This window comes from Mus caroli, chromosome 11 (genome assembly GCF_900094665.2).
Source record: "Mus caroli chromosome 11, CAROLI_EIJ_v1.1, whole genome shotgun sequence".
In the NCBI taxonomy this organism is placed as follows: domain Eukaryota; kingdom Metazoa; phylum Chordata; class Mammalia; order Rodentia; family Muridae; genus Mus; species Mus caroli.
Window position 1 is genome coordinate 105,378,855 of NC_034580.1, and position 15,979 is coordinate 105,394,833.

The 15,979-nt window shown below is 47.1% G+C and overlaps 1 protein-coding gene across 6 annotated transcripts in view; it reads left to right on the forward strand.

The window, feature by feature from the left end:
• Arsg (arylsulfatase G) overlaps positions 1-15,979 on the forward strand; it is a 131,677-nt gene that overhangs the window by 40,611 nt on the left and 75,087 nt on the right. For 3 of the 6 annotated variants that reach the window (XM_021176936.2, XM_029483074.1, XM_029483075.1), the window contains one exon: positions 10,155-11,047. In XM_021176936.2, the coding sequence (XP_021032595.1) occupies positions 10,830-11,047 (218 nt within the window). In that variant the 5' untranslated portion in view covers positions 10,155-10,829. Of the gene's footprint in view, positions 1-5,892; positions 5,991-6,039; positions 6,175-10,154; positions 11,048-15,979 lie in introns of those variants that run through there. The other 3 variants (XM_021176937.2, XM_029483076.1, XM_029483073.1) reach the window with 2 other exon arrangements.

Below are 15,979 nucleotides of genomic sequence, written 5' to 3' on the forward strand. Positions count from 1 at the left end.
CACACACACACACACACACACACACACACACACACACACACATGTTAAGCCAGAAGCTCACAAGGCTGAGTTGCCAGCATCCACCCCGCACCTCCCCCGTACACACACCGCCTTGCCTATCTTTTACGTCTCTGCTGGGGCTCTAAACTCAGGTCCCTCTTCCCTGTGCAGCAATCACCTTACTGAGTTTGCCATCTCTTGAGTCCCTCTCTTTCTTTTTCTTTTTTCCTTTGGAGCTGGGAAATGGAACCCAAGGCCCGACATGAGTTAGGCAAGCACTCAACCACTGAACCACACCTCCGCCCTCGAAGACAGCTTTTCCACGGGTAATGTCTTACAAGTGACTCTCTGGAAGGAGAAGTTCAAACAGGTCATCTGAGGTTAGGGGAAAGTGGGGTGATGAAGCCGGGGTTTTCAGGGCAGGGCTGATCAGGCTGGGACTTCATTGTTCAGTGTTGAATGCCCTCATTCAGCAAATACTGATTGAACAGTCTCTGGGCAAGGTACTGGGATTAGGCAGTGCGTGAAACACACTGAAGTTCCTGCCATTGCTGAGATGCTAGCAGGCTCAGGCAAGTGTCTCAGATGAGTCCTATAGCTCCTACGTTCAGCTAGCACCAGCAAAGGGAATATCCCCCTTCCATCCCCCACCCTCCAGTCTTATAGACATCATAGCTATAGTGCCCCAAACCAAATTTGCTGGGAGAGCTTTTACCAACAATGTCAGCTGTCAACAGGCTCTGCCCAGCAGAGGGTCCTAGCTTGAGGTTAGCAGAGATGGCACAGTGATGGGATCCTGTAACAAGGAGCCAGTATTTTGAGAGCTGGAAAGTGCGAACCAGAGTGATCTTTCCACATTGCTCAGGCCCCAGGTGTTGGTGACTTCTCCCTTTCCTCGGGGGCCACCACCAGAACTTGCTGACATGTGGCATGGCGGCTCCAGTAAAGACACACCCGCCAGTAGCTGCAGGAAGTCTGGATTTCACCACCCGAGCTGCGAGTGCTTTTGTTCAATAGCAATTTCAGTAAGGCACTGAGCTTTCGTCATCCTCTTTCCTGATATCTTTTTAGTGCTTAAAGCAATGGAGAGACAGATGAACAAGAGCTGGCCTTTCCGAGTACAGTTTGGGTTGTTTTGTTCTCCTTTGTTGTTGGAGGTGAAGGACATTATCTATGGCTTTGTTTCGAGCTAAGTGAGGAATCAGAGGACACAGAGATTCTGTGACATAGTGTCAACCCAGCTAGCAGGTGACTATGCTGAACTCAAAATCTAGAAACACCCTACATGGGGCGTAGGATATAGTTTAGCGATAGAGATCTTATCTAGCATGCAAAAGGCCCAGTTTGATCTCCAACACCCCAGACACAGAGAAAGTAGCTGTGAGATGGCTCCGTGGTTAAAGGACTTACCATTCAAGCTTGAGAATGGGGTTCAGATTCCTAGCAACCTTCAGGAGCCAAGCCCCTGAAAGCCCCTCCCTGGCTTGTATGTGGCTACCTTGTAGCTACATTGGCTTTCCCCACTAATCCTGCCAGGCAGCCTCCATCCTTGTGACATCATCCACCCTCATTACCTTCTCTTGGTGCCGCCATCTCATGGGGAGTTACAACCTTGTCATCCCAGGTTCAGGAGTCTGATGAGAACAAACTTGAACTTGAATCAGATTTCACTCCTACACCCTCTATCCGTCTGCAGAGGAGGAGAGAGCTGAAGAAACATTTTACGTAATGATACCATAGGGGATACAAGTTAGCTAAAATGTATGGAGCAAACAAGTCCATTTGTGTTTTTATGTATATTACAGGCAAAAGGAGAGGGGAGCAAAACAGGAACAGACTGCATTGGTTGCACCTCAGGGAGACCTTGTCTAGATCTGGCTTGGAATAAAGAGCCGGGTCGTGCTTATGAAAGCTGTGTGTGGCCATGCGAACCTGTCATCCCAGCATAACCTGTCATCCCAGCACTTGCTGGGATGGGCTTTCACTGACTGGTTCATGGGGATACCAACTTTATCAGTGGCTTAACCCGCCAATGACTCCAGGTCAGCCTATCTCAAAACAACAAAACAAACCAGAACCAAAACCAGGTGTCTGGGAGATAGCTCCGTGGGTGAAAGTGCCTGAGTGTGAGGATGTGCGCCCAATGCCTAGCACCCCCCCCCAGCCTACCCCCCCCCAAAAAAAAACAAGCTGTGGGGGTTGAGCTTGCTGTCCATCCAGCCTAGTCTGAAAGATGGACAACTCCTGAGGAAGAATACTCAAGGTTGAGTCCTGTACACACACACACACACACACACACACACACACACACACGCATGCACATGCAGGCATGCACACACGCATACAAAACTAAACATTTTTAAACAAAATAAACAAAACAAAAAAGGAGACATTTGAATATTTGTTGGCTTTGGGTCAGTAACAAATAATTATTAATCTATACAAAGCCCGTGTTAATGAAATTATAGCTATTTAAATATTTTTATCTTTTAGAGCACAATACAGAAATATTTGTGGTTGAAACCGCTATTTGTTGCTGCGGCAAAACGCTTGCAGAAAACAATGTGAGGAAGCTGCATTTGGGCTCACGTTTCAGAGGCTTTGGCAATGGGTGGCTGGCTCCACTGCCCTGGGTCTGTGGAGGGGCAGAGCATGAGGCTAGAGATGCTCTAGAGAGCACAGCCAGGCAGCAGAGTGACAGGAAGCATCTGGGGATAAAAGATGTGATGCGTCGACCTTCCTTGTCTCACTTCCTAATGGCCCATTCAGTTCTGAAGTCCTTGGCAGGTTAATCCATTGATGAAGTTGGTATCCCCATCAACCAGTTACCTAAGCCCATCATGGGTCCGGAAAGATGGCTCAAACGTTAAGATCACTAATTATTTTGTCATAAGACCTGAGTTTGGTTTCTGGCCCCCACACTGTGTAACTTCAGTTCCATGGAACCTGATGCCCTCTTTTGACCTCTGCAGGCTCCTGCACTCACATGGTCTATTTACATACACCCAGGCACACGCACACACATAAAATAAATAAATAGATCTGAAAGCAGTGGCTGGAGATATGGCTCAGTGGGTAAGAGCACCAGCTGCTCAATTCCCAGCTCTTTTTCTTAAATATTATTTACTCATTTATCTTTATTTTATATGAGTACATTGTAGGTATCTTCAGACTCACCAGAAGAGGGCATTGGATCCCATGACAGATGGTTGTGAGCCACCATGTGGTTGCTGGGAATTGAACTCAGCACCTCTGGAAGAGCAGTCAGTGCTCTCAACCGCTGAGCCATCTCTCCAGCCCCAGCTTCCAGCTCTTATACAGTGGCTCACAGCTGCCTGTAACTCGTGTTCCAGGGGATCTGATGTTCAGTTTTGATCTCCACCGAGACCAGGTACACATGTGGCAAACGGACATTCATATGGACAAAACAATCATACAATAAAAAAGATAGAAGATTTAACAGAGGAAAAGAGCAATTAAGAGCAATTAAGTCTCTACCATAGGAGCCTTTGAATGGGGATAGTTCCCATTCCAAACCATGGCACACAGTGTCTGGAGTATACTTAAGAAGTACTCTAGAATGGGTCTGGAGAGATGGCTCAGCGGATAAGAGTGTTCTTGCTGTTCTTCCAGAGGACCTGCGTTTGGTTCCCAAAACCAAGTCCAGAGACTCAGAGCTTCCTGTAAGTTCAGCTCTAAAGGATTCAATACCCTCTTCCAGCGTCTTGAGAACACTCGCATCTACAAGCCATACACGCATACAGAAATCCACACACAACTCAAAAAACAAATAGAAACAATCCTGCGTGTTTCAAGAGGGGTGGGGCAGAGGGAAGTGGAGCGGGGGACATCTTGATCAGACTGGCTATGGCTGGTTGATACTTGTTGGGTTTACATCCTGGATAAGTAGGTGTTTCTCAAGGTTGTATGTTTTGCCACATCCACAATGAAATATTTAGCAAATAATATGCAAATATGGCTTATGAAATATCTTTAGAATTAACCTCGCTGTTCTGGAGGTGGGGTTCAGGTATGTGACCCCCCAAGCCCTTTCCCCTTGGTGGTTTGTTTTCTCCAGTGCAGGAGAGAAGTTTAAAGCCAAGACAGGATGCAGAGGAAAGGGTGAGGGTTGCTCCCTCAGGTCCGTTGTGCTTCAAGAATCAGGTATAATTTCCCAAGAGCTCCTGGGCTTTTAGATGCATGATGTGAAGCCACTTTGGCGCTCCCAGACTGGCTTCTGCCAAATGGTTTGTGTCTGTGACAACCTCCACAGGTGGTCTTAGCCTAAACCTGGACAGGATGTCCTTTCCCTCCTGAGGATTGCTTTCCTGGCAACAATGGCTCCCAGAAGGGAAAAACAGGATCTGGCTTGAGCTGCGTAATGCATAAATAAATATGTAAATAAAGGTCTTAGTGAATTAAGTGGGATTCCTCAGTGAAGATATTCCTTTTTTGGTTTTTCAGGACAGTGTCTCTTTGGGTAGTCCTGGCTGTCCTGGAACTCTCTCTGTAGATCAGGTTGGCCTCAAACTCAGAGATCCTCCTGCCTCTGCCTCTCTAGTGCTGGGATCAAAAGCGTGCGCCACCACTGACCGGCTTCAGTGAGGGCATTTTATCAAAGATGCATCAGTTACTTTTCTGTCTTGCTGTGACAAAATACCAGGTGAAAGGAACCAAAGGAAAGGAGGAAGGGTTTGTGGGGCCTGCTAGAAGGCACAGTCAATCTTTTGAGAGTGACAGGACAATGTTGTCTATGAAGTTCAAGCTGGAGAACCACAAAACTGAGTTAGAACCCCCCACCCCCACCAAGGGGCGAAACAAAATTTAAGGAGTCACCACACTTAGGCTCTGTGAGTGTGGGGTGTCCCCTGATGGTGTGATGCCTCTGCCTTCATTATTCCAGGTACCTCTGTTTCCCTCAGCCCTTATTCTCCTCACCCACACATTCAGAATGTTTCAGCTTCTTCCTTTACTAACACCTCACAGATAGATACACTTTTATATCCTCAATGTAGCAGCCCCAAGGATTCTGTTACTGTCTCATCTCTCCGTCTCTCCCTCTCACCAGCCCTCCTCTCCCTTCTGGTCTGTGTTGCTCTGACTTCACTATTCCCTTGCTCGCTCTCCTTGCTTGGCAGGTTAGGTTAGGTTAGGTTTGTTTGCTTGCTTGCTTGTTTGTTTGTTTGTTTGTTTTTATAACTTAACATAAGCTAGGGGCATGTCAGAAGAGGGAACCTCAGCTGAGAAAATGCCTCCATCAGATTGGCCTGTAGGCAAGTACATGAGGGCATTTTCTTGATTAAGGATTGATACGTGAGGGCCTGGCCAGCAGACAATGCTGTCCCTAGCCAGGCAGTCCTGGATGGCATAAGAAAGCACACTGAGCAAACCATGGAGAAGAAGCCTGCGAATCTTCCCCCTCCATGCCTCATCTTCAGTTCCTTCCTCGAGGTGCCTGCCTGCCTTCACTTCCCTTGGAAGCAGACTAAACTATAAGATGAAATAAACCCTTTCTTCCCTACGTTGCTTTTGGTCATGGCCTTTATCCCAGCACTCAGAAGCAAGCTTGTCTTCACAATTACCTCTTTGTGGCTTGCCACTTGCTCTAGAGCTCAACCTTCCCTGATCGCTCTCTGCCTATGGCACCATTGGCTTATTATATACCCTTGTCTCCCAAGGCTCTTGGACAGCTTTTTGGGTGGGAGTACCCTGAACCCTTTGTTGACTGTGCACTTGCCTACCCCACGCATCTGACACCTTGGTGCTTTGGTTTCTGTAGCTTTTCTGTTTTACTTTCTCCATGTTACATTCCCCTAGAACAAACCAAAGTGGTGCATGTGTAGGGATTTTTGTCTTGTTTCATTTATGGCTGCGTGCACACTAACTACCTAGGTTAAAGCGCTAGCACACATGTGGTGCGCCAATGATCCAGTGCCTGGGAGAACCACCTTTGACCTCATGTGGACAGCTGGTGCCCAAGGCCCCTCCTGGTAAGTCCCCATGTGACTCCTGGTGCCTTGCCAGCGAATAGGCCATGCCCTGAGTTGGCTGGCGAAACAAACAACAGGACTCTGCAATCAGACACTGACTTCTCCTTTCTCCTTTGTCTCTGTTGGCCTCAGTTCATCCGAAAGCTTCGTTTCTGGAAAACCAACAGAGTCCCGAGCCAGCAAGGTCTGTCTAACCTCCTTGTTGTTTCAGCTGTTTTCAAGGTTCTCTAGGAGGATGCTTGGCCACAGGGAGGGCTGTGGGAAGCCAGGGTCAGGTGATGGAGTGGCTATCCAGGCCGAGGTTACTCAGACAACTGTTCGGCACATCTGCAGATTGCCTTAGAGCACGCACGCCTCTCGGGAGAGCCTGTTTGTGGGTCCTTTGTCTATCGCCAGCCCATAAGCAAGCCTGGAAACTAAAGGGAAGCTGACCTTTAACACACACCTAGCAGCCTTGCCTTATAACCTGGCTCAGGGGCTGGGTGGGGGGAAGGGTGGGTGATGGAATGGAATAGCAGATGCTTAGCATGTGTGAGGAGCCTCTGTTCAACCTCTAGAATCCCAACCAACTAACCAACCAACTAACCAAGTTGTGGGTAGAGAGAGCGTGAGTTGTTGGGGAAGTTGATTGGCACCTGAGGTTTGCTCTACTGCCTGGGTTGATGATGCCTGCTCAGCAGGGATCTATCACAGTTGATTGGAGCAGGTGGCCTCCATTTTGTGACCGTAGAGGCCCAGTACCTTCCACTGAAGTGGAAAGAAGAGTGAATGCTTAGTTTGTCAAGGACTTCTCCTTTGCTGACACTGTTGGGAGGAGAGCTCCTTGCCTGTGCCTGCCCTCTTTCCCTTTCCCGTGTGCACATTTTTGTGACGTATGTTTGTCTGTGACTGCACATGTGTGTCAAGACCAGAGGTCAACCTCAGCTGTCTTCCTCAGGACACTTCCCACATTGTTTTATTAGACAAGGTCTTGCACCAGCTTGGAACTTGATAATTTGGTTAGCTTGGCTGGCCAGAAAGTCTTAGGGATCTGTGTATTAGGAGGAGCAGGCCTAAGCACCACACTGGTCTTTTTTGTGGGTTCTGGATTTGAACTCATGTCCTCACACTTTCCTAGCAAGTGCTTTACCAACAGAGCGATCTCAGTCACTTTGGCAGTCTCTCTAGCCCCTCCTTCTTGAAAGAGATTCATTCATAAAAACTGAGTTGGGAAAGTGACATCAGATCACGTCCCAGGGCAGGACATGGGGGCCATTTTCTTTAGGACAAAGCCATGTAGAATTTCAGTATGAATCTTCACGGAAACCTGTGGTTCAAGTCCATCCTTTGACCGACTAGTTTGTCTCTTCCTTTTGGTTAAAGAAAGTAAGCAAATGAGCAGAAAGGGCTGAAATGTCCCCTTGGAGGTATGGATGTGAAGAATTCTGCAGTAGTCAGCTGGCTAAGTGGCCTCATTTTTATTCTATGAAGATTTAAAGTGCGGCGTTAACGCCTCCTTTTGAAAATCCTCCAAAGAATGCCTTGCCATGGGACTCCAAAAGAAAACAAATCTAGTTTGATTCCCACTTTAATTTTAGCTTCCTTCTTAGATGAATTCCCACCCCCCACCCCCTGGAATTCTTCTAAGGTCAGGCCATCCAGAGATGGATTATTGACCAGAAATGAGGCCATACGAATGCCCTAAGCCAAACAGCTTTACGAAGAAAAGTCTCCTGTGGCTGTTGCTCCTGGGTAAAAGCCAGTGGAAGGAGGCTGGGAATTAACCAGTAGGTGAACAAGTAGTTATTGAGCACTCTCTTTGTGCAAGAGTCTTCCAGAAAGGGAGAAGTCTTTGGGAATCTCGAGATCAGTGAATACCACTTGAATAATCAAGTGTGGAATAAGTCCTTTTGGGAAGTGGAAGGGTTTGCATTTCCAAACAGTTGGCTTGTGGGCCTCCAGATGGGACTTCTGTTTATTTGGAATGGGGATGTCTCTGTCCATTCATTTGCTTTTTATTGAGCTCTTCTAGAACTCCCATCCGCTGAAGCTAACAGAGGGGTTAGCTGGTTATAATGTCTGACTCTGGGGATTGGCTCAGTGGGTAAAGGACCTTGCCACCAAGCTTAACAGATTGAGTTTGATCCCTGGGACCCACTAGATGGAAAGAGAGACCTGACTCCTGCAAGTTGTCCTCTGGCCTCCACATGTGAGCGCCACGGAAGCATGTAACTAGTTATTTTTTCTTTTTGAGATGGGTGTGTGTGTGTGTTTCACTTTGTAGTCCTGGCTGGCCTGGAATTTGCTAGAGACCAGCCTGGCCCCAAAGTCATTAGAGATCCACCTGCATCTGCCTCCCAGGTGTCTGGATTCAAAGAAACACGCCCCTATGTCTGGCTCACAGAGACATAATTTGAAAAAATAAATAAATTAGAAAAGAAATAGCCACGTGAAAGAGCTCCAACCTCTAGCAATTTTATACAATACAGATTGTTTCTTTGATTATCTTCCGTGGGTGGAAGGCTGTTATTTGCTCTAGAATTTCAACACAGTGTCACCTTGCAGGTTTAGAGCCCTTAAGTAAACAAAGAGTGACTTGACTGTATTCTCAGCTCTATTTGCCACCTCCAGCTGGACATCTAACCTCATGTCTCAGAACTTAGTGTGACACACTTACTTGGCTTTCAGGTTTGTCCACCGGAACTGAGTCATCTCCAGTTAGGCCACACAGTTTCCTTTTTCTTCTAGGCCCGGAGTGATATTTTTATTCCCCCAACATCTTACAATTCCAAGAGTGAACCAAGGACAAAGGGTGTAGTTCTCACCTGGGAGCTTGCTCAAGTTCATATCTCAAAGCCAGGTGTGAAGGCTCACACCTGCAATCCCAGAGCGAGAGAAGCAGAAGGCGGTGGAGGAGGAGGAGGAGGATCAGGACTTCAAGGTCGTCCTGTGCTGTACAATGAGTGTGGGTCACATGAGATTCTGTCTTGAAAATGCAGTCCAAGGAACAGAAAATGGTCCCAGCCTTCTCACTGAATTTGTTGCTCGCCTCGTTTGTTTTTTTGAGAGTAGGTCTCTGGCTGGTCTTCAACTGGCTATGTAGTAGAGGGTGACCTTGAACTTCAGATCTTTCTGCCCCGCTCCTACCTGCAGAGTGCTGGGATTCTGGATACAGGTGACCATGCACAGTTTATGCTATGCTGAGGACTGAACCCAGGGCTTTGGGAGTGTGCCTGCTAAGCAAGCACTCTACACACTGAGCTGTTTCCCCAGCTCTGAGTTTGCTAATTCATATGCAAACCCAGGTATGAGCATCCTTGGCTAAATGGTGTTTGACAGCAATACCTTGTACATCTTGTGCATGGTAAATCACAGGGAGCTACAGCTTCCAGCCCTAGATTTTCTTACTAAAAATGTCATGATTAGAATGTACAGAGTCATGTTTCTATTTATTCTTTGGGACCTTGGGGGGGGGCAGCGTTTAATTATGAAAATTACAAACACACAGAAAGATAGAAAGCATTCTACAGAGATGACTTACGTCCTCCACCTAGATCTATTATAAACTCTGTTTTAACAAGTCTCTTTTTTTACCCAAATTAATTTCTCTGGGGGAAGCTGTTTGTTTGCTTTGAGATCACATCTTATGTATCCCAGGCTGGTCTCACAGTAGCTGAGGATTAGTTTAAACTTCTGATCCTCCTGTCTCTGCATCACAAGTGCTGGTACTATAGTCAAACACTAATGACAACTGGTTTATGAGATGTTGGAGGATCGAACCTAGGGCTTTGTGCAAGCTAGGCAAGCACTCTATGGTCAGAGTTATATCCTTAGCTTCCTGGACTAACTCATGCCAAGAATTTCTTACAGAAACATTGAGGTCATGACAAGGCCATTCTAAGCAATTGTGCCTTGATCATGGGACTTTTTAAAAAACAACCAACCAACCAAAAAAAAAAACCTTTCTTTTAGAATTCTCAATGAGTTTGACTATTTGTGGTGGTAGGGGTTGGGGAGGCACTCCGGGAGGAGTTAGCAGACTGGAAGCTAGCTGGCCCAGGATACTAGGGCTCGGTTATCCTCATTTATAGCATGTGTGAATTGCAAAGGAGTCATCTCTAATGTTACTGCCAACCCTGTTACTATAGGTCCATTGCAAATATTATTGTCATCCCTGTTTTCCAGGGGGAAGAAACCGATGAGCCAGTTGAACACCCGAAGAAGGAAAACATCTGTTGGCATGGAAAAGTGATTATTTTCCCAAGCTACTGAGTAAAACACCACAGACCTGGCTGTTTCAACTCTGGTTTCTTGTCAGATTTTGTTCCTCCAGGAAACCTTACAGAAACCTCCACCATCTGGAACTCAGAAACTCATCTCGGGGCTGACTGTGGCTTCTAGAACATGCAGGTGTTCTGCAGATGTGAGACTGTATCCCGCAGTCACCAGATGAAATCCTAAGCAGATGCAAGGCTTGCTTTGTGGCCTTAGCTCCCCTGAGTGCAAAGGGCTACTTCTCTGCTAAGTGGCCAAGAGTGGTTGTTGACGTTGTTGTCTGAATGCTGCACCCAGCCAGTCATCTTATTAAGCTGCGATGAGAAGACATCTTGAGAGGACCAACCCAACTTAAGGGTGACACATTCCTGACTCTCTTGGATTAGGATTCAACATGGGGACCTTGTTTCTGTAGCCCCTAACATCCCTGTAGCCATTACTAACTCCAGTGTATTCTTGACAACTGGAATCCTTGGTGACTTCCCGCACTGAAAGTGAACAAAGAGAAAACTCTAAAATTCCAGAGATTCACAGTGGTGCTCGGTTATCATTTATCCAAGACAACGGGAGTCTTCGTGTCTTACAATGGGCTGGCTCTTTCTAAAGGTTTTGTTGGTTGGCATGGCTTTTTCTGGATTTTTCTACCCTCTCATGGATTTCTCTATCAGTGGGAAAACAAGAGCCCCCCAACCAAACATCGTGATCATTTTGGCTGATGACATGGGATGGGGTGATCTGGGAGCAAACTGGGCAGAAACAAAGGACACCACCAATCTTGACAAGATGGCTTCCGAAGGAATGAGGTGAGTCTTGAGAATGCCAAGCAAAGCCTTTTGTCATTGCAGTTTTTGTTGGGGGTGCAGTTTAAAGATTTGTTTGTTTTACTTTGTAAGCGTGTTTTGCCTGTATACATGTGTGTGCATGTCTGTTGGACCCCGAGGAACTGGGATCACAGATGGTTATAAGCCAACATGTGGGCGCTGGGAATCGAACCCAGGTCTCCTTTAAGTCAGCAAGCATGCTTATCTAATGAGCCATCTCTCCCACCCCATAAAGCACTTTAATAAGCAATTGATGAGTCTATGTCACTTTCATTACTTTATTGATTTAATGTATTTGAAGCCAGTATAGTATCACACAAATATCTATCCATGTATATACTTGCTTTCCTATCATCCATCCGTATGTCCTGTGTGCATCCATCTGACCATCACCCATTATCCTCCAACCATCCATCCACGAATCCATCTATTCATTTACCCACCATCCATTTGTCATCCGTCCATCCACCAATCCATATATCCGCCCACTCACCCATCCAGCCATTCACTTGGTAAGATATATGTAGGGTAGGCATTGAGAATTTAGAGGTGGACAAGACAAAATTCCCTGCCCCCAAGTTACTCACTTTCCAAAAGGGAAGACAGGCTAAGAGGAAAGTAGACAGTCAAGTTACACATGTGCTCACACTGGGGGTGTTTGCGGAGTCCAGAGGGGAAGGATGCTCAAGGGTGTAGGTGGCTCAAGGGTGAGGAGTTAACTGAGAGCCACTGAGCACACACATTTATCTGTGAACAGTCGGAAGTAGCATTTAAGGCATGTACGTCTAAGGGACGACAAAAGGGAGCGAGTGTGTCCTGACAGGTGTAGTGTGTATAGGGCAGCCATTGCAAAGTCTCATTAAATCCCAGCTCCTTTCCTCACGTAGATGGAGAACAAGAGCTTGCACACGCCTTTGAGTCCCCCAAACCTTCTTTTGGCCAGTGTTGGTCCTGTTGGATACAGGGGCATGGTATGGCTCCTGTCTGTGTTTTATAAAACACCTGCATTTGGCTCAATGGGAATGGCTCATGCTAGCTGCTAGCTACAGCCTGGGGAACATCTCCACAGAGTTTCTGCCTCATATATTCCAGAACTTGGAGCTTTTGCCCTTGAGATAAAGACCCTTGCATCCGACATCACTTTCTCCAGCCATCTTATCCCAGCCAAGGTGAGCTTTCTGGATTATTCTGCTTCCAATCACTCAAAGGCATTAAAAACCCAAACCCCATAAAACACCTCAAAAAATGTCCTTCTCTGCCTCTCCATCTTGTGGCTGGCTTCAGCTGTCACCTGCCTAGGTAAGCCCTTCTTTACTGACCTGTGCGGTGGGCACTTCCTGTGCTCACTGTCCACTTTCTGTTGCTGCTCGCCACTTAAGTCTCAGTTCCCCGTGTGTCAGGTGTGCTCTGCCCTTGACATGTTGAGTCAGTCTTTCCATAGCTGACCACATGGGTTGTGTTAAATGGCAGCACCCCTCCCCCCAAATTCATGTCTCTCCAGAGTAAGTGTTACAGTTCTGAGGGGCAAAGGTTTCCTTGATAGAAGTGTTACAACTCTGAGGGGACAGTGCCACAAAGTCACACTGTACAACCAACCTCACACGAGATTTGTTGGGAAAGACAACAAGAGAGTGGCTGCCTCTGCTTAGGTAAGAAGGAATAAGGAGCTAAGCTGGAGGCAGGCCTTACATAGAGTGTCTTGGGGGTGGAGTTTTTCAGGGTGGGGATTGGTGGGATTTCAAGTTCTGAGTTTGGGGTGAGCCCAGGGATGAGTTGCATTTCAAGCTCAGGGATTGGTGGGTCCCCAAGTTCAGCGACTGGTGGGTTTTCAAACCTGGAAGTGAGCTCTGACCTTTTCCCTAACACCCAGAATCCTGAAGTCTTCACAGATGCAGGAAGTGAAGGATCTTGATGATTTGAACACAGTAGGTTTAGAGGTGGAAGCAAACACAATGACTAGTGTCGTAAGAATCATGGGGGAGCAGGGGACAGTGGTACAGGCCTGTGAGTCTAGCACACAGGAGTCTTAGACAGGAGGGAGGCCAAGAGTTAAGGCTAGCTTGGGCTACATAGACTCCCACTACCACCTCCAAACCCCAAACCCAATGAAAAAGGAGGCTACGGAAGCAGTAATTATAAGGACAGAGAAAGAGATCAGAGGGATATGTCTAACAAAGAGGACTGCTCTCAGCCACAGGAAGTTTGGAGAGTGACAGAGAGAATAAATTCTCCCTCAGCTTCCAGAAGAAACCAACCATGCGGAGACCTTCATTTAAAATCTCTGGCCTCCCGCACTGCTGCTTCAAGCCACGCAGTTGTAATTTGTTGCATCAGCAACAGAAACACACACACTCACACACACACACACACACACACACACACACACACACACAGAGAGGCGCTTCCTAGTTCTGGGCTTCAGAGAGAAAAGTAACTTGTCTTCCCACTCCTGACACAAGCACAAGGCTTCCTGTGTAACAAGCAATTAATATCCGCTCATCAATAGATGGGCCTTAGAGCCAGGCATCGTGGTGCTCACCTGTACTCTCCGCTTGCTGGAAGCTGAGTCAGGAAGACTGCAAGCTTAAGGCCATCTTATCTCAAAAACTATAGGGTGTGTGGGAGCTGGCTGCCATAGTTTTTAAAATGTCATTTTTTTTTGTTACTGTTTTTGTCCTGGAACATGTTCTGGAGTCCAGACTGGCCTTGAACTCACAGGCTATTGTCTGCCTCTACCTCCCAGTACTGAGATTAAAGGCACCACCATGCTTGGCGTCCATCTTGAGTTTTATATGTTGAATTCCCACCCTCCGGGGAGACAGTTTCTCCAGACAGACTCCCCACATACCTGACTTCTAAATTTTTGAGAGCTTCTACTTGAGTATTCCAATGGGTTCTCCAAGAGACATCTGGATCATTATTTAAGCTGAGAGCGGGGAGGCCCAGTCACCTCTTTTCCAAGATGCTCCACTGATGCCCTACTCTGGGCAAGCCCAGTCTGGTGGGGACTCCTTTATTCTGCTCATCTGAGTCTGTGATGATGGTCATGTGGATGGCGCTCCACCATGAGGTCAGCGGCTTTCCGTTCTGTGTGCTGACTACGTGAAAGGCAGCCTTCCAACTAAGCAACGGCTGACTCTGGCTACATTCCTGAAATGTTGTCTACCTTTTTAATTCTTTTATTTCTTGATTTTTTAAAACATATTTATTTATTTATTTATTTTATGTATGTGAGTATATTGTCACTGTCTTCAGACACACCAGAAGAGGGCATTGGATTCCATTAAAGATGGTTGTGAGCCACCATGTGGTTGCTGGGAATTGAACTCAGGACCTCTGGAAGAGCAGTCAGTGCTCTCAACTGCTGAGCTGTCTCTCCAGCCCCCTATTTCTTGATTTTTTTTTAAAAAAACACATGAGGCAGGCACTTACACTAAGGCGGGGTTCTCAACCTGTGAATCTCAACCCCTGCAGGGGCCACAAAATCAGTATTTCACATATCCTCTATTTACAGTTTGGTTCATAAGAGCGGCAAAATTACAGTTATGAAGTAACAACGAAATAATCTTATGGTTGGGGGGGTCACTGCAAAGTGGGGGACTGTATTAAAGGGTCGAAGCATTAGGAAGGTTGAGACCCACTGTAGTAAAGCAAGCATGTGGATGGAGGTCAGAAGACAACCTGTAAGGAGTTGGTTCTCTCCGTTCACCATATGGATGCTGGGATTAAACTCACGTAGTCAGGTTTGTCAGCAAGCACTTACCAAGCCCTCTCACTGGCACTGGTTTTTGTTGTTGTTGTTTGTTTGTTTGAGATTAGGTCTTTCGCTGGTTTGGAACTCACCAAATAGGCTTCCCTCGCTGACCAGGGACCCACTTGCTTCCTCTAAGTCATCACCTCCACACCTGAAATTCTTCTTTTAAATGCAGGTGCTGAAGATTGACCTTAGGTCCTCATGCTTGCAAGGCTCACATTTCACTGACTGGGCCATTGCCACAGCCCACCCACAGGTGTTTTATGGGAGAGAAAGAGAATGACCGTGACTGAGAGAGGTGCTCATAGCCAGCCCAGCCCACACATCGCCCTTCCAGCTTGCCAGGCTGACTCTGATGAAGCTGAAAACCTGTTGTGCGCATGCTCACTCAAGTGCATCGATTAACAGCACGCTCACTTTGCACCTTGCTCTTACTTCCTGCGTCTCTCTTGCCCCCAGTTTAGTTCTGGGTCAAGTCAATGCCACTGCCGCCAGCGGTTTTGGGCGGTTAGCTTAGCCAGGCGTCAAAGATCAATAGTCACTACTCAAAGGTCAGAGGCTCTCAGGGACTTGAGAAGTGTTTCTAAAAAGGGCCTCAGTGAGTAATGAATTGAGCTGTCAATTCAGCCAAAGACCTGGCTTAATTTCTGTTCTCAGGGTTGACCACATTTCCTGTCACCTCAACAATCTCGCTCCCTTGGCCCTCTCCTGCCTCCTCTTCTCCCTCTCCCTCCTCCCCTCTCTCTCCTCCCTCCCCTTCTCCTGCTATCCTAAAGGAGCATGGCAGCCAGGCTTAACTCTTGCTGTCTGGTAGGAAGAGAAAGCCTTCCACCCCCAACCATGTGACCCCTCCATAGGCTGACACACATGTAGGGACGGCAGGACCCTCACTGAGAGAAATCCCCATTTTCCTCTGACCTTCGCCATGGACTTCAAGACCTTTGCTGTGGTAGCTTCCATTCTGTCTCCCTGAGAGCTCACAGCGTTGTGGGACAGGCAGCTTTCCATCTTTGCTCTTGAGTAAATAGGTCAGTTGGACATAAAAGTCACGTCACGAGCACGTGTCAGCCCGGACAAGAGGAAGATAATAAGAAGGACCGCGTGTAAGCTTTTTCCCCTTGGCTCTGTTTAATAGATGGAGGCATGGAGAGACACAGTGA